Here is a 23,231-nt window from a genome sequence, read left to right on the forward strand (position 1 = left end):
CATTCTGTTGGAATTTACCACAATGAGTATTTCCACAGCCTTCTCATATGGGATCTCTGATTCTCTATAGTTTGTGAGTTCCAGCAGATGCAACAATGCTTAACAAGGACCTTATGTCAAACCCTCATGTAGCTGCTAATTAGCAGATGCATTCTTGGGTCTTCACCACTGCAATTACAAGCCATATCCTGCTCTCTCCACTGTGCTAATATGTGGTGCATGTTAACAGCCAACAAGCTGAGACCCTCAGGCTTACATTCAAAATAAGAGGAAAGGTTTCCATTCAGGGTACAGCGAAACAAGTTAAATGACACCAAAGGGAGCAAACAAAAAAAATCAGAAGCTGAGATACTCTACAGGACACCTGATCCCATTTATACAACAAGTCAATGACATGGGGCAAAGGAGGAAAGAAAGGAGAGGAGCTTGCTCGCTCTAGACTGAAAGAATAAAGAGAGCACATGTGATGGGGAGACTTCACATGGATCCTAATTAGAACAAAATTACTGTCCAAAGGCATTCTTGACTTTCCGAGAAATTTGATTTTGCCTGGGTATTGGGTGATAACAAGGAATCATGGTTTATTTTGTTAGGTATGATAGTGGCATTATGGTTTATACAAGAAAATGACCATATTTTCTGGAGATATTTACTGAAGGATGTAAGGGCAAAATGACATGCTATCTGAAATTTTAAGTTTTTAAGCTATTTTAAAGCTTTTAAATGCTTTAGCAAAGAAAAGAGAAACAGGGGATTATATGAAGTAACTGATGTAAATTCTTGGTAACTGTTAAATCTGAGTACATAAGGGTTTAATGTACTATTCATTTTATTTTTAAATGTGCTTAAATTTTTTCATGTTTAAAAATTCATGTGAAAAAACTGAAGCACTGAGCTAAAAATCTTTGGTAATAAAATGTATAAAAGTTCCTAAAGCTAGAATATAGGAAAGACTTTATAAAAAAAAAAAACAAAAAAACACATAGTAGGGCACCCTGCTGACTCAGTCGGTAGAGCATGTGACTCTTAACCTGGGGGTTGTGAGTTTGAGCCCCATGTTGGGTGTAAAGATTACTTAAAAAATAAAAATCTAAAAAAAACAACGGCTTTGCCTTTTCCTCTATAAAAAATTCTAAGAAGCACAAGTTCTGGATTTCACAGCAGCCACAGAACCGGGGTGGCCCTTATCTCTCTTCCCTCCCTGCACACTCCATATCCACAGGGTGAACTGACAATACCTGTCTCACCCAGACCCAGAGACCCAGCCAAGAACTGGCTTTCCAGATTTTTCTGGTCTCTGAAATGAGGCGGACTACAAAGATGATCCCTGTTAAATCCTGCTACCATAATGCTTCAAGGGATTAACACGTGTTCCTTGGACAGGAATATATTCCGATGACAGATATATACAGATATACATATATATATGTGTGTGTGTGTATATACATATATATATGTTCTTTTTTATATGTTTTCTTTCTTTCTTTCTTTCTTTCTTTCTTTCTTTCTTTCTTTCTTTCTTTCTTTCTTTCGAGAGCACGCCAGAGGGGCAGAGAGAGAGGAGGGAAAGAGAATCCCCGATGGGGGCTCAAACTCATGAACTATGAGATCATGAGCTAAGCCGAAAACAAGAGTCAGATGCTTAACTGACTGAACCACCCAGGCACCCCTATATGTAAGTTCTTTCAATCTACATTGTAATCTCATTAATAAGTACATTCCTAAGTTCCTTCAAAGAACAGTATTGCAATTTTTAAATAAGAGATTACCTTATATTCCATTTTACTCTTGTCAGTGACACCCAAAATAAATAGAGCTTCTCATTAGATAAAAGCTCAGTAACTTCTAACTCAGTGGCTACAGACCCTCAGTTCAGGAGTTATAAATAGCAAATCATTTTTAAAAAATGACCCTTTGTTCCTCCTTAACTCGGTAAGTCAAATAATGAACTGGCAAGTTGGTCGCTGTGACAGTGAGTCCTTACACTGCCCCCACGTTGCCAGAAACCATGGATACGACAATTGTTCTCTACTTCAACTCCCTGTCAAAAATGATAAAACAGAAGAAAGCTTACCCAATTTTTGTGACTTCTGTAATCTAACTAATGAGTAAAGTAGCAGCTAAAATCCAAATCAACTTTGGCATCCTAAGAATTATTATGTGCAGTTAAAACACTTCACCTACAGGGTTCACTGTTCTTCTACCTTATAACTATTCTCCAAGACAATGCATTGGTAAAGTCACCATAATCACTTGGATTTCTGGGTTATAAAATGTATGAATACTCCTCCAACACCCATTCTTAAGGAATGCTATTCCTCGGGGTGCCTGGGTGGCTTAGTCAGTTAAGCGTCCCACTTAGGGACATCATGTCACAGTTCATGAGTTCTAGCCCCACATCGGGCTTTGCGCTGACAGCACAGAGACTGGAGCCTGTTTGAGATTCTGTGCCTCCCTCTCTCTCTGCCCCTCCCCCACTTTCTCTCCCCAAAAATAAATAAAAACAAAACAGAGAAAGAATGCTATTTTTCTCTTTGAATATTACGAATATAATTACCTGGGTTGGTTTACCCCATGTATACAATTAGAAATAATGAAAAATGCCTCAGGGTCAAGTTTAAATCATTTTGTAATTAAACACAGATTGTACAAGACTGGGCAAAAGGTGAGCTTAAATTTACACCTTAATTTGTTCATGTAAATTGCCTTCAACATACAAGACAGCTAAGATGTGTACAGGGTTTGATGTGCATTTTGGAAGAAATCACACAGAAGCAGCTGCTTTTTCAATAAACTTGGCGAGCTTCACATCTCTCTTGGTCAGTCCACCACAGTCATGCGAGGTGAGGGTTATCTGCACCTAAGAGACACAAAGGTAGTTTTTATAACCCAGAGCTTGCAATGCATGCTACTTATCTTTGGGGGTTCAGAAATCAATCTATTACTCAACATTCACATTTGAGAACTGGGGAGATTAAATGATTTACAAAATATTACATTATGAATCATCACAGCATTTCCAAAACCCAGTAAACCCAGGGGCAGAGCCTGCTTCAGGCTGGGCCCAGCAGCAGCCCAGCGATAAAAAGGTCCTCTCATGTGAAGGGCAATTCAGCTGCCAGCATCTCAAATCTTGTCTCTCAAAAAAAAAAAAGAGAGAGAACGCAAGACTAAGGTTCCATTCTAACTCCCATTACTTTAATTACATGACTATTTTCAGGCCACTGAGAAAAACCAAGCTATCAAATGTAATATCTTAGCAACTACGTTCAGAAAAGTCCATTTCAAAATTAGGAAAATGGGGTGGGGGTGGGGTGGAGGAACAGAATGTCACTTCTTGAAAAACCAATTAAAAAGCAAAGGCAAAATTATGGACAAAGAGAGGCAACTAGGAAAGAAAAGTTTATTGTGGTACCTACATGCTCTGAATTATTCCAATAAATCACAAATACATCAGGAAATTTTCTCTTTTTTCAAAGAGGACTTTTAAAGAGAAAACAGAACTGCATAGAAATCTAGAGGATAAAATAGATATTCCAAATGTCATAGCCATAAAGGCAAAGACATGGGGGGGGGGGGGGGCAGTGATTCTTCTTACTGTGCCCCTAAAAATCTACTTTAAAATCTTTTTCAGCCTGCTCTTTGTCTTAAGAAAGCCAGTTCCCACTTAGAATACAGAATTTAATAAACAGTTATTATTTAAGGCACAGTTCTTGAGCATATTTATTTCAATAAGATAAATGAGGCCCTATCTTTCTTATTTGCTACCATTTCTTTCACAAATTTATCTGCCTGGCTGATTTTCAAGTTTAATCCAGGAGCCTAATTTGGCCCAACTTGCTCCTCTTAGTTTCAAAAGAAGACAAGCATGAAAACAGAGCTTTGTCATTGCTCTCTTGAGCGACCTAAAAATTTGTTACTAATTTGCCGTAATACACAGGGATTCTCGGCAAAAGAGTAAGAGGGCACTTTCCTAAGCACAGTGACTCTTGGCTGCAGAGGATGACAAGGAAGAATGAAGTTTCCTAAACTCCAAAGCTAAGGTGATCCCCAAATAAGGCAATTTAGTTACCTTGTTGTACACATTGAACCATTCCGGGTGATGATTCATCTTCTCGGCTTGCAGGGCAACTCGGGACATAAAGCCAAATGCCTGCATGAGATGGAGCTGAAACTGATTAGTGGCACTGCCCTCTACTCTGAACCTGAGACAGAGAGAGACCAGAGCAATTCAGCCAGATAAAGACAAAGCTAGGATCCTTAAGGAAGCCTGGAGAAATCAAATATGAAAGGGACAGCTTTCCAGAGAGCTGAGGGAATGGTGTAGCAGGACCATGACCTGCTGCTCAACGGTGAAAAACAATCAGGTTCAAATAAACAAACCAGGAAATTGGTCTCACCCAGTGACCTGTCTGGACTGTTTAATTGTCCTGGGGACAAGACTCTCCAAAATAGCACGGGAATAATTTCCCTTCAACCTAGTGCCCTGGATCTCACTACCTGGCCTCCAACCTTATGGGCTACTTTTCCTCACCACTGCTTTTGTGTTTGGTGGCTGGGTTGCTAACTAAGGCAATGACCCCAAGACTATGGAAAAATAACTTTCAAGTGTGTCTTAAGCAAAAGCACTGGCAGATACGAACAACTTCCCCATCCCATCTCCCAGAGAAGAAAGGAAAGATAAAAGACTATTTTTTGACGTCTAGAATGAAACAGCAAAGACTGTCTGGCCTGCTCTAGGTGTTCTCGCTGCTTCCCAGCACGGCCATGAGGAACTGAAAGCACCCTTCCTCGGGGCACAGGGCGGCAGATCCGGCCACGGGCCTAAGTGCAGACCTGCAGGGCTCCATCTTCCTACCACAGGGAAAGTGCACACCTAACTGTGCTAACCAGAAGGCAAACTTGTTCTGAGAGGAAGATGAACTTTTTTTCTTTTGCCTGTTTTCCAATTTTTATGAAGGTAATCGCAAACAGTATGAGGGTCTGTCTCTCATGTGTCTAGAAAGCAGAAATACTCAGTAAGACTCGAAGATAATGGCATATTAACTACAAATTTACAGTAGAATTCACAGGGCAGTACCCATTGTAGCCACATAAACAAATATTTAACTTTATTACCCATACCCAGAAAAACCAATCTGATTATTAGCTGAGCTATATTTTTTAGATCGCCAACTGACAGAAGAGTGGATTTCTAAGTTAATAGTGAGAATTACAGAAGATGCCATTTTAAACCATTCTGTGTCATTCATAATGGTGCCTATCTCGGAATGATCTTATTAAGGATAAAGACTCCCATTTTGATACCAAAGGCCTGAAGGTTTTACCTGTCAGGAAACAGAAAAACCTTCAAGCAAAATCCACTTAACTACATGTGGAATTATTAGTGGAAAACAATATTCACTACCTCTTCTCATTTCATAATCTGATTCTCTAGGTTATGTGAGGGGAAGGAATAAGTCAAAAGTGAAAGTCTGTTTTACTTATTTAAATACAGGGCACCTGCATGGCTCAGTCAGTTGAGCACTGGTCTTGATTTAGGCTCAAGTCACAATCTCATGTTTCATGAGATCAAGCCCCTTGTCGGGCTCTGTACCAACAGCACATAGCCTGCTCTGGATTCTCTCTCTGCCTCTATCTATGCCCCTCCCCTGCTCGCACTTTCTCTCAAAATAAATAAACTGAAAAAAAAATCTTAATTATTCAAATACAGAATTAACCTGCATTAAATGATGTGTAATGAGAATTTTTAGTCTGTTTGCCTATAATGCCATATTCAGACTTCCAAATTTAACCACTACCCCTGAGAGATAATAATACAGTCATGAAGGGCCTGGGCTTTTGAACCGGAGAGTGCTGAATTTAAATTCCAACTCTACAACAACAAAGAAAATCCAACTCTACAACCTGTCACGTGAGCCTTAGTTCTCTGGTCAGTAAATTGGGGATAATAATAAAAAGCAGCATGTAGGGGCGCCTGGGTGGCTTAGTCGGTTAAGCGTCCAACTTTCGCTTAGGTCATGATCTCGCGGTTCGTGGGTTCGAGCCCCGCGTCGGGCTCTGTGCTGACTGCCAGCTCGGAGCCTGGAGCCTATTTCGCAGTCTGTATCTCCCTCTCTCTCTGACCCTCCCCTGCTCACGCTCTCTCTCTCTCCTAGAAATAAATAAAACTATTTTTTAAAAAAGCAGCATGTAGTCATCCTAATTAAAAAAAAAATGAGATAGAAGATATAAAAGCACTTAGCACAGCTCCTGGCACCAAGTAAGAGATCAAAAATGGCACACACTGCTATCATATAGTGCTCTGGCCAAACTGTATATGATAAACCTGACAGAATGTAATGACAGGTGAGAATCGCAGTCTTGAGAATCAAGATTCCAGTTGGTGCCTCCCAGAAGAATGGCACTTCCCTTTTCTCACATGCCATAAATAAGGACTTGGACCCATACACCAGACAAATAGATAACATATAAGGAGTGACACCCTGAAGCACACTGACTGGGGAAAAGAGCTTAATGACAAGAAATTAGGTGGGCAAAATCAGTTACCCAAGCTCTTAAGCCCTGTGGCCACAATTTCTTTGAACTGTGTTATCCTAAAGGTTGAAAGTGCTGTTTACCATCCCCTACTATTTCCAAAGAACCAAGTGGATCAAGAGGATGATTTGAACACAGTCAGAAGTGCTCCTCAAATTTTTTATCACCAGCATACTATCAGCTTGGCAGCAAAATCTACTCTATCACAGATATGACTTAAAAGAGAACATTCATATCCTAAGAGGTGCAGTGACCAAAGAAAAACCTTCTATCATGTCTACATACGGTGTAAAAGAAAAAAAGAAGAAGAAAAAGAAGACACTTCCAAAGATCCTCCAAATTTGTGTATTCCTCGGCCTTACATATTTCCTTTCAACTGTCACCTAATATTTGCATTTAATTAAATATCACAAAGCCCAATAAACCATTTACACAGCATCTACTCCTAATTCTTCCCTAGGGAAAGAACACTTGCTCCTGCTCTGGGAGCAAGAAGACAATTTCATAATCCTTCTTCCATATCACAGAACCAAATAATAGCCAACATATTTTTAAATCCACAAATGGAAAACATGCATAACGATACTCATTCAAATTAAAGTAAAAAGGATTTCTGCAAGGAAGTGAAATGAGGGGAGAGGAGAGGAAAAAAGCAAAACCTCAAAAGGGAATTCTGATTATCTGGCATTAATAAAGAAGGAATAGGAATAAACAGCAAAACCGGCAGATGGTGAAAAGCATCTGTCCCTTCTTTCTAAGATTTCTTTTTACAGCCCTAGCTATTTGTTACCAGAATGCCAGTTGGAACCTAAAGGCCTTGAGCCAGCTAAAAGTACAGGCTTTCTAAAGCCATTCCATCAAAGAAAACTGCAAAGAGCCCAAGGCAGAAGAGACACCACTAACAATCTAGTGAGATGCTTAGACGACAGGACTGAGAAGATGGGCAAAATGAACCAGAAATCACTAAGTGCTTATAAGAAGTAGAAAAAAGTACAGAAGACAAAGTAGATCTAACATAACAATAACTTTTTTGAGTAAGAGAACAATAAGAAACATAGAAAGAAATCAGAGATATAATTCAAAAATTTGTCCAGAAATAAAAGATTTAAATCTATTGGTTGTAAGAATTCAACCATTTCTACACATCCCAGTGAAGTCAGTGAATTTGAAGATTAAAAAAATACTTTTGGCATCTAGTCAAATCCATTTATACAAATGAAAATAATCTGGCTGACTTCAAACTTCCACATGCCAACATTCAACACAGAAGTCAGAGGAGCAATACCTACAAAGACAAGGAAATCAAAGTGCAAAGGATTTTATACCTAACTAAACTGTTGTTCAGACATAATGCAAGAGACATGATTTTTAAAATACAGTAATTCAGGGAATAACTCCCCTTCATCCTTTTTGTGGAAGTTTTTATTAAAGGATGAAATATAAGTAACTACAGATAGATAGAGAAATGATACCAAATGAATAGGCAGTAAGCAACAAATTGACTCAGCTCTAGGAATATATTTAAAACAACTGTTTAACTGAGGACCATGGGGGAGAAGACGGGGGTAAATGGTGGGGGAAAGGGAGGGAGGCAAACCAAGAGAGACTCTTGAATGCTGAGAAACAAACTGAGGACTGATGGATGTGGGGGGGGAGGGGAGAGATGGGCATGGAGGAGGGCACTTGTGGGGATAAGCACTGGGTGTTATATGGAAACCAATTTGACAATATTTGTAAAAAAAAATGACAAAAATAAATGAGTTTCAAACATTCAAAAAATAAACAAACAAATAAATAAAAAGTAGAAAAAAAATTAAAAAATAAAACAACTGTGGGGACTGTAGTCATGAAACAGAAAGCAATGTTATAAACTATTAGAAGAGATGGAAGAAAAAGGACAGACATGGAAAAGGTAAATGAAAGTTTAAAAAGTCTGAAAGCTGAAAGATCTGAAATACATTTAAAGGTATAAAACATAAGCACTCAAACTAAAAAGAAAATGAAACAAAATTGCATGGTGAAGGAAAAGTACGAGAAAGTAGAAATTTAATTTTGATATTGCTTAGTGGGGAGATCACTATCTAAAAAAATCCTATCTAAAGGGGTGCCTGGGTGGTTCAGTAGGCTGAGCGTCTCACTTTGGCTCGGGTCATTGATCTCACAGTTCATGAGTTCGAGTCCTGCAGTCCTCTTTGCTGTCGGGGCAGAGCCCACTTTAGATCCTCTCTCCCCACTGTGCCCCTCCCCCACTGGTTCTCTCTCTCTCTCTCTCTCTCAAAATAAATAAACTTTAAAAAAATAAATGTAATCTAAAGAAAAGGAGGATTAAGTTTGCTGTGTAAAATTCTAGGTATAATAGCATCCACAAGAAGAACAAAAATAGGTCAAAGAAAACACAATTAAAATGAAGCAAAACAAAACACAAATCCATATCATGATTTAAATTAGGGGAGAAAAAATTATATCAGTTCTGTGTCATGTTTTACAAGACCAAACATCTTTCCAGTCATAAAGATCCATAATCCAACTGAAAAGAAGAGCACACTGGGGCACCTGGCTGGCTCAGACAGTGGAGCATGCAACTCCTGATCTCAGGGTCATAAGTTCAAGCTCCACAGTGGGTGCAGAGATTACTTTATTTTTTTTAATGTTTTATTTATTTCTGAGAGAGAGAGAGAGAGAGAGAGAGAGCGTGAGCAGGGGAGGGTCAGAGAGAGAGGGAGACACAGAATCTGAAACAGGCTCCAGGCTCCGAGCTAGCTGTCTGCACAGAGGCACGAACCCACGAACCGTGAGATCATGACCTGAGCGGAAGTCAGATGCTTAACCGACTGAGCCACCCAGGTACCCCAGAGATTACTTTAAAAAATAAAACTTAAAAAGAAAAAAAAAAAAGAGAAGCATTCAAATGAGTGTCCAACTCTTGATTTCGGTTCAGGTCATGATCTCACAGTCATGGAATGGAACCCCTCACTGGGCTCTGGGCTTGGCGTAGAAACTGCTTAAAATTCTCTCTCTGACTTGCCAAAAAAAAAAAAAAATGAAGAAGAAGAGAAAACTACACAAATCACAAAGCAAAACTCAAATGCTGGAATTAAAGACACAGGCTTTAAAATGAAATTTTTTTTTAACATATAAAGTGTATCTTCAATGAAGATTGAATAATTATGAATATCTATACTACAAACAATATAGCATCAAAATCAATGAGGCAGAAATGACAGGACATATAATACCAAAAGAAACATCTATAACTGGAAACTTTAATTCCTATTTCTTAATCCATGGCAGAGTAAACAAACAAAAGTAAGGGTATGTACTACTTAAATACATCATTTTTAAAGGAAGGTCCAATTAATATACCTAAAACTTTACACACTGAGAATATAACTTTAAAATATCTACTGGACATTCACAGAAATTGAACATATATTGGCCCACAAAGAAAATCTCAATAAATTCCAAAAAGTAAAAACAGTGCTGACAACATCCTGATTACATTAAAAACAAAACTAAAAGACAAAAGCAGCAAAAAGTACTACCTAGGAATTTTTTTTTTTAATCCTCCTTTTAAACTCTTGATTCAAAGAAGAAATCACAACTGAAACAATAGAAATTAATAATGTATGCACTACATACAGGATATGTGTAAAGCAATAATCAAAATAAACATCTTTAGGGGCGCCTGGGTGGCTCAGTCGGTTAAACGTCCAACTTCAGCTCAGGTCATGATCTCATAGTTCATGGGTTCGAGCCCCACGTTGGGCTCTGTGCTAACAGCTCAGAGCCTGGAGCCTGTTTCAGATTCTGTGTCTCCCTCTTTCTCTGCCCCTCCCCCACTCATGCTCGGTCTCTGTCTCAAAAATTAAATAAAACTAAAAAAAAAATTAAAAAATAAACATCTTTAAACACTTAAGAAAATGAAAGAATACGATAAGTTAAACTGATAAATAAATAAAAATCAACAAAGGAAGGAGAACAAGAATGAGAATAGCAGATGTAAATGAACAGGAAAATAAATGGCAGAACTAATAAATTCACAAGCTGTAAAAATTATATAAGAGAAAATAAGTTACTTCAGAGCACCTAGGTGGCTCAGTCAGTTGAATGTCTGCTTCAGCTCAGGTCATGATCTCACAGTTTGTAAGTTCTAGCCCCACATCAGGCTCACTGCTATCAGCACAGTGCCCACTTCCGATCCTCTGTCTCCCTCTCTCTCTGCTATTATCCCCGTGCTCTCTCTCAAAATAAATAAACTTAAAAAAATTTTTTTAAACATAGACAAAAATAATTTTTAATAGAAACAAATATTTATACAAATAAATTTCAAACCACAGGTAAAATAGTTCTTTAATAAAAAAAAAACTGATCCCAGAAAAGAAAAACATACAAATAAATAAGAGCAATACCAAAAAGTAACAGTTTCCGGTCATTTCAAAGAAAAATTCTACAAAATCTTGAAAGCAGAGTTAACCCTAATACTAACTAAACTGTTCCAGAGCACAGAAAGAGAGACATATCCAAATTATTTTTATAAATTACCATAACATTGCTCCAAATTCCCACAAAGATAGCATATAATAATAAACCGTAGTTTGAGATCACATTAGGTAAAATCTTAATAAACAAAACCTAACAAAACACCATGAGCAAATAGGATTCATTCTAAGAATGCAATGAATGCTCAATATAAGAAATATACTGATATATTTCACCATATTAACAAATCAAGAGGAAAAGCATATGATGACTTCTATAAACTCTGAAGAGATAATCGATAAATTCAATATTTCTTATGTATTAAAACAATGAAATAAGAATGTATGGGCCTCTCTGTTTATCAACTGTTTTCTTTATTTATAACAAGTAAGAAGTACAAAAATTGCTTTATATTTGGAGGGTAATATAGGAGCATGTAACCACAGCGTCAAAATGTACATACTAAAACTGGCTACATGGGTAATCATCATTGTTTGTTCATAATAACAGCAATTAGAAAGAACCCAAGTTGGACCCCTCTTTCAATAAAGGAATATAGTCTCAGTCCAAAAGGTGATATTAGTATTAAAAGGGAAATACTACAAGATTCCCATTAAAGTCAAGAAGATTCCCAAGTAAAGTCAAGCCAGGGGGGAAAAAAAAGCCTTTTTATACTAACAACAACTAATTAGAAAATATATTAGAAGAAAAGATCCCATCTAAAATGGCATCAAAAATTATCTAGGAGTAAACGTAACAAGAAATGTATGAATGCTATAGGCAGAAAACTTTAAACCACAAATGAAAAATGTGTAAATCTTACTACATTAAATTCTTTGTCTGTATGAAAATAAAAACCAACAAATAAAATCAAAAGACAAACAAGAGCTGTACTTGCAGTATGTATTTCCTTAAGATGTAAATAATTCCTACAAATTACTATGAAAAAGATCAACCACCCAGTTTTTTTTTTAATGGGCAAAGGACATAACAGATAACAAAAAAAATCAAATGGTTCTTAAACATAAAAACTGCTCAAAGTCACACATGATAAAAGAAGCACAAATTAATACTAAGTTTTAAGTCAACTATATCTCAGGCAAGTTTTGGGGTGGGGGAAAACTTGTTAATTCTATCAGTTTGGTAAAGATCAAAAAGTCTGAAGATACAGGAGAAAAGGCACTCGTGTCGCAGGGGAACAGAAACAGATCTCATTGGAAGAGACTTTGACAATATCTATGAAAATTAACAATGCCCATGCCTTTCAGCTAGACAACTGCACTTCTAGGAATCAGTCCTGCAGATACACTTTTACATAAATTATAAGAATGGACACTGCTACACAGCTTGTAAGAGCCATAGATTTGAAAAAGCCAAAGGTCCATCAGTAAAGAACTGATTAAATAGATGAAAGTACATTTACACACTGGAGTACTATGCAGCCACTAAGAAGAATGAAGTTAACTATCCTCTGACATGGAAAAGTCTCCAATGTACATTACTAAATGAAAAATAAATGCTTATCAATAGCCTGAATTGTACAAAATGAGAAGAAACTGTATGCATTAACATCTCCACAATCATACATTAGAAACTGGTAACAGTGAATAATAGGGGTAGAGAAGGGAAACTGGATGGTTGAGAATCAGGGACAAGAAAGAAGTTACTAGACTCTTGGGTGCCTTCTGAATCTGTACCACGCATATACCTATTCTATTTTTGAAAATTAGTTTGGGGGGAAAAAAACAAAGATGCCATGCAAATGAAGCTCTCATTCTAAAGGGAGCTGAGATACTGCAATGTATGTAACATGGTTCCTATTAAAATATTTTGGCTCATGTAAACTTCTTAACATATGCCTACCTGTGTAGGTGGGTTTTTAGTGCCAATTTACAGCATAGTTTGTCTATGAGCCATGTTCTGTTGAGCCACGGCCATTTCAAACAAACATATGGCCAACAAATAACATATAATGGCTGATAATAGTTTCAGTCTTTCCTCTATTGCAAATTACAAACATTTTATGAACAAGTCAATGAATGCATGATGAAGTATGACTTTTTAAGTCACTCTGCCATGTTAAGGAATGTAAGCATTACAATCACAGTAAATTAGGCCAATGAAGTTTGTCATTTGGAAATCTCCAAACCATCAGCAATTAAAAGATTTCTCTGTGAACCCCAAATCAAGTATTCTCTGGGAACTTTAATTTTTCTTAAAGTTCCTTTTGTTTCATTTTATTCCATGAAAATATGAAAGACTATCAGATGCACGAAACCAAAACAAAAATCCTGTATCAATCTGTGAAATGCTTAAAAGCACCCTGAATTTAAAAAGCAGCTTCAGTCCAAATAACATGTATCATTTATTAAAGTTCTAAGACTTAACTTCTAGCACATACTTAACAATACAAATCTTTCATTACTCAGAGCAATTCTCTTTGATATATGTTCTTTAAATCTGCTGCCTTTTATATTTTGATTATAGACTATTTTAATTATGCACTAAAAAAGAACATATCTCCCACTAAGAAAATGAGCACCAGCGAGTCCAAAGTAATTTCCCCAGTACAATCTCCATTAAGCCTCTAAATACTTCCTTTACCCATTCAATGAATTAGAACTCTATTGTTTAAGAATCACCTTTACGTTTGTAGGCCTAGAACTCTTCTTTTATAAAACACAATTGCTATGGAAGGAAATGATATTTACGTCTGATTAGAAATGAAAACACTATTACATAAATCAGTTTGGGCATTTCTTCACGTCTTGAAACATGATCGGCAATTTAGTCTAATTGGTGATCAAGGAAACTATCTTGTGATCAATTAAAGTAATTACCAGATTCCGGCAATACAACCTACCTTAATTTCAGCTAGAGTCTGCACTTCTTCAACTTTAATTAAAAATAATGAAAATTATTAAGCAAAATGCACAGCAAGATCATTGCCAAGCACGCACATGTCACAGGACGGGACCTTCCCTTGGTGTTGGTGACTGATCCATCACATAAACACTGCTCGGTGCACCAAGGAAAGGCGTCCTTTGCCCCAGAATATTACGTGACTCACCATGCCTTTCTCGTGGAAACCACTGTGAACTGTTCTAGCCACTGCAAAGGGAACATCAGATAGTAATTTGCAAGCAACAGAAGAATACCTTCAACTAGTGACATGAGAATTGTGAGGAACAGACGCAACCAAAGAGGTTGCTTTTTTTCTCCATAATGTCACTCTTATTTTGAGCACACAGCACACTGGTCAAGTGCAAAAACGTTAGGGTCAGAGACCTAGATTGAAATCCTAGTGCTGCTATTCACTAGCTATCTGATCTCAGAGAAATCACTTAACATTTGAAATGAGCCTCAGTTTCTTTGTACGTAAAAATGTAATTCCTGTAACATACTTTGCAGTGTGCTGGGCATTCTATCCGGCACTCCATTAATGCTAGTGCTTATTATCATCAGCAACACCTTAATATTACAGTGTCTAGGGTCTGGAGAGGAAGAATTCCTTTCCAAACCTAGTATAAAAACAGCTGGAAGACCAAAGAAAGTCACCCTTGCAAATATGAGAAAATCAGAAACATACTGAAAACTGTTTCTCATAGAAAGATTTCCAGTGGAACTGGAAATCTGTCGGTGAGCATCTCAGCCAAGCAGGTGATCCGTGTCTCCCTGAAGAGCCAGACTAAATACCTTACCTGAGGACCACCCCCTAGGCAGTCCATATGTGTGGTTGGGGACAGACACAACCCTCACCAGTCCCACGCCAGTAATCGACCTGTCTTCTACTTGATCCACCACAGAGTGCAACAGCTCCAATAACTCAAGCCAAGAATATCCCACTCTGAACTTAAACCTGGCTTCCTCAGACACGTGAGACAATGCCCACAAGCTACTGAAAGAGCAGCCCACTCTACACACTGCCCTAAGCCAAGTCCGTGCCCCTTCAGCTGGTGGTAATAAGTATACTACCTGAGAGATAGCAAGCTCACTTCTCCACATTACCTTCAAAAGATGTGCTCACAGAACCTTAGCACTGCAGACCCTTAAAAAAAAAAAAAGAAAGAAAGAAAGAAAAGAAAGAAGTTCTTAAGTCACCACTTTTGGCAATTACTCTAATATCCTAAACAGCCATTCGGAAAAATAAGACAGCTTTTAGCTAATTACATGGTACTAACTTCAACATATACTGTTAAATGAAGCAAGGTGCAAAATAGTTTTCTTTTGCACAACTAGGATTTATAATTACATTAGTAAATTCCGCCTAAATTCCCAGGCTAGGAAAACTACTCTTTGACAAAGGACTACTGAAGAGTATCCGCTCTTCTCCAAGCAACAGAGTTTAACCAACATGTCTTACTTAAGAGCCCATCATTTCTGTCCCGTTCTTAGGGAAAGTCCTCTGACTAGATAGACATCACATACCTGATGTGTGCCTAAAAAGCTTTCTAGACAAGATGATCACAAACTGAGAATATCTTTTCCCTGAAAAGACATTACTCATTTCTGAAGTCCTCTGCACGTAAGCTTAAATTACATCTCCCCGCATCCTCATCAGCTACCATGGGGCATGCCAACAGCTCAGTCTGATGAGCTACTTCTAAAATTTCTCACAGTCCTTCAGTTTTGCCCTCTTGGAATCAGCACATTTGACCATTTCCTGTCTATCCTTTCCCCCTAAAGCAGAGTGAAACCCGGGTTTCAAAATCACCCAAGGGGAATCCACCAGAGAAGCCGTTTACTTGGGGCTCCCTAATGTCACATAGCTTCTGATACCTCACTGTTCACTGCGGCTGTTCATTACTGCCAGCCAGTTGCTCTGGAAAATCCCCTTGGAGGTTGTCTTTCCTAATCAGCTGATAATCCCTATTTGTTCACTTTCAGAAGTCTCATGAGATAAGAGGTATTACAAAGACTACCCGAGTGTTTTGTTTTGCTTTGTTTTAGCAAACAGAATTTATGAATTAAATTCTTAAAGAATTAGAATTGACGCTCCTTAGCATTGTCATCATTGTAAAATTTATAAAAATTCAAATATATATAGAAAAATGTCCCTAGGCTTCAACTTTATGCATCCAAACAACAAAGATATAGGGATTATCTGGCCAAATACATTTTAAAAAATCAAACCATAGGCAAAATGGCAGTCTACTCCCTACCTTTTCTTCTTTTAAGAGGTGAAACAATGTAATTCTAGAGTATATCTGACATGAAACTATCCTGCCTTATCACTGTACCTAATTTTCAAAAGACAGAAGGCAAAAACACTTCTGCTCCAACTGGAGTATATAAAATTAAACTGAAAGTCAAGAGCCAAAAGGGCTGAAGGAAGAGAACAAGGGCTCAGAGCAGAAAGAACACCTACTCCCCCAAACAGCATGGGGAGGGGTCGGCGCGGGGAGGAGGACTCAAAAATATTTTAAAGAAACAAAGCAATGCCTAATTTAGCTTAATTGTACAGAAAGTAAGTTTTCTACAAGCAGTACACATTTTGTAAAACAGGGCCTCATCTCACTTGACACCACAAAATATCTGATGGTATAAAAAGGTCTGTTACAACATCAACAAGTTCATACTTAGTCTTTCCTTTGCTGAGTTCTAAATGGAATCAATTCTACTTTTAAGAGTTTTTTAGTATAGTTTTGGCAACATTTGCTAATGTTTCCTGTAAGAAAAATACATCACCCAAATACAAATATTCAAGCCCAATCAGGGATCCTGATAATTCAGCAGAGGACGCCCAGTGACAGACAGCTGCAAGGGGTCGCTGCAAGCAAACAGCCTGCCAGACCCACTCAGAAGAGAACAGTGCCAATCCAGAAGAAGCCCGGTGAGGAAACGGACCATCTCTTAAGGCATCTGTATTTATTTGTTTCCAAGTGCACACATAGGTTGTGAACTTGGAAAGGTCCCTGAACCTGTCAGAGTCTCCAGACACTGAGCTAAAGCAAACCCCAAATATATTCAGTATTTATCATCAACCTGTTATGCTGAGGCTTAAAGAAAGATCTTCCTACGGTGAACAGATTGAAACGAGAGACCTTCATGTTTCTGTGTTTTAAATCGTATTACTAAAGAATTAAGAAAAATCTCAGGGCTTGAGACACAGAGAGAGTAAAACAGACTTAGCACTTACCCTGTTTTTGGTATCAAAAGACTGAGAAGGTCTTGTGGATGGTGTCATTTCGTCCTGAAAAGTCTAATCCCAGATCTGTCTCATTCTATGGCCTTGAGCGAATCCTAATCCTCTCTCCTCTCTCCTAGTCTCTGTAAATCAGAGGCTCTACTACTTAACTTCACTGTGTGAGGAGGTCTCATAAAAACATGCAGGGTGCTTTGCACAGAACACATGCTACCGTGGAGCACTGAAAAGGTCCCAATCCGCTTGAATCCTACACAAAGGAATTTTGCACCATTTTTTTAATCTAAAAAATTTGCTCTGTGTGGCCAAATGAACTTAGTTGCATCCTGAATATGACTGAAAAAAATTTAAGTCTCTGTGTTAAAAATTCACAAATAAGGCTCACGATTCAGGAATCAGTAACGAGCAGAAGAAACATTTAAAAGAATAAATGCTTACTTAGGTCCATTCTTCTTGCGATATTCCTATAGAAATTACCTTGGCTTCAGCTGTCGATCAAGTTGGATTGGGGGGGTTGGGGTATTGTTTTTAAAATAATTCCTAATACCCTGAAAGAAAAAAAAATGCTTTGTTTTCCTGAATGTGTATCACTGGGGAAGTCTGTTTTCCCTCTTTAGAGCAGGCTCCCATTCTGTTCCACCACAGAGCGGCTGCCTTGTCTGTGCACGTGAGGGCTGATGGGCGGGCAGCACACGGCGACGCTCCGTCTCTGCACCAGGACCCGCACGGCTCACTGGCAATCCTACCAGAGGAAGAGCACGCAACTGGCTCTAAAACACTGGGACAAAGAAAACATATAGACACGGACGGAATGTGAGTGCTCTGCCATTTGATGCAACTGCTACAGAGAAATGCTTCCCTTTCGTTTTTAAAAGTTTATTATTTCCTACCTTATGCAAATCGTACTTTATATATTAGGCAATAATATTTTAGAAATACTCAAGTCAAATTAAAGGCTTCAATAGCCTTGCCAAAAGCACTGTGATTTTCCTATAAAAAAATTATTCCAATTTGTTGATCTTACATAGGATGAAACATACTGTAACAATCTTCATAATTTATGTCCTGTTGGGACACAATGATTTAAAGTAACATAATACAGAGCCGCATCATGGCTAATCTAAACCACCTGACCAGATAAACACCAGCTTCCCTTCTCTCTTCAGCAAGGGCATTTCTGTTTATTGTCATATCATTTCCTCATTCTAGGAACATGCAGAATAAAGGCAGCCAACCTGCATTTCAGTGGGAGGCTGAGCTGGCCTTTCCCATGTCAGGAGGTTTGCGCGCACACAGGTATCAGTACAATGTCAAGGGCTTACAAGACAGAAAACAATCCAAGAATTCCACCCTCAAAATCATTTACAGCGAAGCAAATACGGATTCATCCAGTACAATCTGGACCAGGTGTGGTGTTATAAACCACAATCTTTGGGTTTCTTTTTTTTAATGTCGCTGAAGAGGTAATTCTTTCAAACAAATTATGGGGCTTACTATGAGCCAAATTTTTATAAATGCTTCAATCATGCTTCTTGCTATGTTCACAGGCCCTCATGATGTGATTAACTAAACTGAAACACCCCAATTAACCAACGTCTTTTTGGGGTGAGGAATCTTGGTAGGAGAGAAAGACAAAGAGCCCCTATGGCGCTAACCATGGCCATTCCTGGTGCACAACTACTCAGGCAGATTTCAAATCGTGAGGTTTCTCCAGGGTCCAAATCCCTTCAACCCTTCTCACATATGCAAACCTTACTGGGCAAAGGGAGGTTTTTAGGGGGACTTAAGGGAAGGGTTTAAAGTTTCAATCGGGAAAGAAAAAGCACAGGAACACATGTGCATTCAGCAGATAACAAGTCACTGAAAATATTTTAAAACAAAACAAAACGCCTGTCTGACCAAATTTTTATAAACTTGGTTGGGGAAGAGGAAAACAAACAATTGTTTAAGGATGGTTTCAAATATTGCTTTCTGCTCTTACTGAGAAATTTCAAAGCTTTTCATGCTCCATTGGAAACAGCTCTGCTTCACAAGCTGTTCTTGTCGGTCCTGCCAAAGAAATGGTCTGATACACTTTATTGCAAGTTTATCAATTTGCTTACCCAGGCAAGTATATATATATATATATAATTATCTCTGCCTATAAAGACCAGTGTACAATAGGATTCCTCCAGTGAAAGCCATGAGATGATTAAAATATGGTTGGATGAGATGGTACAGCAGATACCAGGCATGTGCATCCCAACCCCAGCACCACCTAAGTGGACACTGCAACCTTCTAACTCAGTGCCACCGCCCCAGCATGCGCAGAACCTGAGCCAACTGGACCAGCCCCATTTTTCACAGGGGTCTGTGAATGGGGACAGCAAGTAGGTACATTTCGGTCACAACCTGGAGTCTTTTGACTTGTGACATTAAATGGAAAATGCAGTCTGTGAAATTAAACAGCAAGTATCCTTTTTCAGACAATAGACATTCATTAATGGGTTTGAATTTAACACTATGCATAGTTGTAAAAATTTAAGGTGACAGGTTATAAGCCTGCAACAGTACTGGTGACATTACAAGTTAGTGCTATCAAGAGTGAGTTCTGGGGGCGCCTGGATGGCTGAGTCGGTTAAGCCTACGACTTCAGCTCAGGTCATGATATTGTGGTTCGTGAGTTCAAGCCCCACATCGGGCTCTGTGCTGACAGCTCAGAGCCTAGAGTCTGCTTTGGATTCTGTGTCTCCCTCTCTCCGCTCCTCCCTCACTCGTGCTCTGTGTGTGTCTCTCTCTCTCAAAAATAAATACACATTAAAAAGATTTTTTAAAAGAGTGACTTCTTGTAAAAAGTGGGTCTTTTTGCCTTCAAGTACTCACACCTTGAACTAAGAGCCCACTTGCTAATTCCTGTTCTCATGATGTCTACACTATACGTACACTTTCCTACACTTCCAGAAACACTTCAAAATCAGCTCACATCACTCTGAAGTCATGAGGACTTAGGTCACTATGGGTTATTCAAGACTCATGCATGGAGAGGGTTCTCTGATGAAAAAGAGTCATGTCAATGAGCTACAATCTGTCCCCAGTGTCATAACTTCTCACAACCCTGAACCTTCATTGCTTTATTAATCTGTATATCAGGTTAATAAATGAATCTGCATACCAGAGTTACCCCAGCAATTACATTTTTTAAGTTTTATTTATTTATTTTGAGAGAGAGTGAGCAAGCAGGTGGGGCAGAGAAAGGGAGAGAGAATCCCAAGCAGTCTTGGCACTGTCAGCGCAGAGCCCAGCACGGGGCTCAATCTCAGGAACCATGAGATCATGACCTGAGCAGACTGAGCCACTGAGGCACCCCCAAGCAATTACATTTTTAGATCTATGCCCTAAGGAAACTCTCACATCTGTACACAAAGAGACACAAAGATGCTTGTGAAAGAACTGACAGTAATAATGAACAGTGCCAAGAATCTAAAGGTCTATCAATAGGGGAATGGATTAACTTGGCTAATTTATTTAAAATTTTATGTAATTTTTAGAGGAATAGAACACTGAAAAACAATCTACTCTATGAGAAGGAGTGCAATGGATAGAAAGAGTATTAGTTGAGGAATCCAAAACCTGGGCTCTGTACCCAAACCCTAAGCAAGCTACACAAAGCGGCTAGGTTAAGACTCCATTTGGACACAAGGAGATGATGTGTACCAATTACACAGCACAGCTCCTTCACACACCATGTTCAATAAAAAAGAGTATCACCTAGGGGCGCCTGGGTAACTCAGTCAGTAAAGCATCTAACTTTGGCTCAAGTCATGGTCTCATGGCTTGTGAGTTCGAGCCCCGCATCGGGCTCTGTGCAGGCAGCTCAGAGCCTAGAGCCTGCTTTGGATTCTGTGTCTTCCTCTCTCTCTGCCCCTCCCCCACACTCTGTCTCTCCTCAAAAATAAACATTAAAAAAAATTTTTTTAAAGAGTATCAGCTACTAATAATAATAGCACATCGCCATCTAGCAGGTTCATCATCCCTACTTTACAAAGGAGAGAGAACTGAGGCTCCAAAGCCTCCAAGTGTTTGTGTTTAGGACAAACCCCTGATGTCAGGTTATACTTTTTCCATTTCTTTCCTTTACTTAAAAGCTGGTTATACAAAAATAAGTTTCCTGTACTTTTTTATTTTAAAAGTTTAACTACAAGAGAAAAATTAAACATAACAGAAAAGTTAGGAAAAGAAAAACACGGGGCACCTGAGGACCACCAGAAAGAGCATGGGACTCTTGAACTCAGGGTTATGAATTCAAGCCCCCACCTGGGTGTAAAGATCACTTAAAATAAGTAAAATTTTTAAAAAAGAAAAAGGAAAAACGATTATACATTTTTTCCCTATGCCTTTCCCCCACAACTGTCGTGGTAACATTCATTTATTGGGTACCCTGAACTTTTTTACAACATGAAAACATCCTATTCATTTCCCAGTTAGCTCCAAGGTCTTCTCTACTTCCTTTTGGAAGCCACAGAGTCTCAAAGAGAATGGGTGATCTTCTCTTTGAGGAACTATTTCCTGTAATGTTTGGGAGAGACATGTAAACCCAGATGTCTTTTCAAGCCAGGCCTTCTGACCATTAAAGACTCTGGATTCTGTACCAATACACGTTGTGGAGTTTCAGGGGCAGAACTAGAAGAGCAACTGTGTAATTGGGGGTCTAAGGAATAAATAAGTTGTTTTTTAAAACCTTTTTTTCAACACCCAGTGAAAACATTAGTATGAGAAACTCCTTTTTAACTGAGGACCCATTAAAGCAACCAATTAGCTCAATGTCTTGTGCCAAAACCATGACAAATGAACCTGTAAGAACAAACACTCCACCCACCAGACTTGAAACGACAGGGACAATGTCATCAAATCCACGGCATGGAGGCAGTGTGCACTGTGGAAAGATCCCCAGAGTAGTACTCTTCTCTGGGACCCAAGTTCTTATCCTCAAATATTTCTTCCAGCTACATCTGTGACTGGGGCGGGCCACCCAACCTTCACACTCTGCTCCCCTATTCGTCCAAGAGAAGACCGCTCCCTGAGGGGATGTGAAAAGGCCAAGGAAATCAGGATGCAAAACTGCTGTATGTGCTTTTATCTTCTGTGCTTAGAGAAAGAAGTACAAATCTCAAATGATCTGCATCTTAAGCTTTCAAAATTATGATACTGGTAGACTATCATAATGAGGTCAAAATCTTCACTACCCTGTTGGTCTGCCTCATCTTCCTCAGGTACCAAATACAAACTTGGAGGCCATGCCTGCCCTGGTGTTCCTAAATGCCTTCTTCATCGAAACCTTGAGAATTGTGAGCAGTTGTAAATCCGGGGTTATAATAAAACAAAAAACATACTGAGCTGTGAATAGGAGAGTGGCATGGGGTCAGAAATAAATTCGGGGGTGGTTCTGAAAGACAGGTCCGATCTAGGGAGCCATGTTTCATGAGACCAACAGGCCTGGAGCTGGCAGGGACCGCACCGGTTACCTGGCCAGATTCCCCGGGGCTCAGAAAAGCATGCACTGCAATGTTTAGTCTGACTTAAGTTTCTTTACAAAAGAGATCTTCTGCTTTAACTTTAAATTCTGATGCGCTCGTGCAGAATGTTATGGAAAAGTGCCTAACAGTCCCGCGGTACAGAAAGTCCAGACCCTGAGAAGGAGGAGAACATGTGCTTGGGGTTGAGGCCTAGCACTCCCACCTTAGGTACTTACTCCTCCCTCCCAGCCTGGACTTTCCCACCATGGCAGGAAGGCGGCAGACCAATGATGGCAGGGTTCCTCTCACTGGGTGATGTGATGACCAGAATACAGAGAAAGTGTTGCATTCCTCGATGATTAAAAAAAAATTCTTCTCTCACACCATGGACTTGAGGTCTCTCTAAGCCAGCAATCAAACTATTTAGGAAGTGAGGGTTTATCTTGTGATGGCAGTTAGGAAAGAATGTGGAGTTCTTTGTCTGGCATAAATGACCTATTTGGGACCTCAGAAGTGTTTTTGAACCGATCTAGTAAAACTCTAAGGTAGTTAAACATCCAATTTATCTTTCAGTTTTA

At 38.9% G+C, this 23,231-nt stretch overlaps 1 protein-coding gene across 3 annotated transcripts in view; it reads right to left on the reverse strand.

Annotated features, from left to right (window-relative positions):
- Positions 1 to 2,611: 2,611 nt before the first annotated feature.
- Positions 2,612 to 23,231, reverse strand: part of PCBD2 (pterin-4 alpha-carbinolamine dehydratase 2) — a 52,234-nt gene continuing 31,614 nt past the window's right edge. Inside the window, exons 3-4 of one of the 3 annotated variants that reach the window (XM_039242270.1) lie at positions 4,073 to 4,168; positions 2,612 to 2,860 (exon numbers count right to left, since the gene is read on the reverse strand). In XM_039242270.1, the coding sequence (XP_039098201.1) occupies positions 2,765 to 2,860; positions 4,073 to 4,168 (192 nt within the window). In that variant the 3' untranslated portion in view covers positions 2,612 to 2,764. Of the gene's footprint in view, positions 2,861 to 4,072; positions 4,206 to 23,231 lie in introns of all 3 variants that reach the window. The other 2 variants (XM_039242271.1, XM_039242272.1) reach the window with 2 other exon arrangements.

This window comes from Hyaena hyaena, unplaced genomic scaffold (assembly GCF_003009895.1).
Source record: "Hyaena hyaena isolate Hyena2069 unplaced genomic scaffold, ASM300989v1 scaffold_214, whole genome shotgun sequence".
NCBI lineage: Eukaryota > Metazoa > Chordata > Mammalia > Carnivora > Hyaenidae > Hyaena > Hyaena hyaena.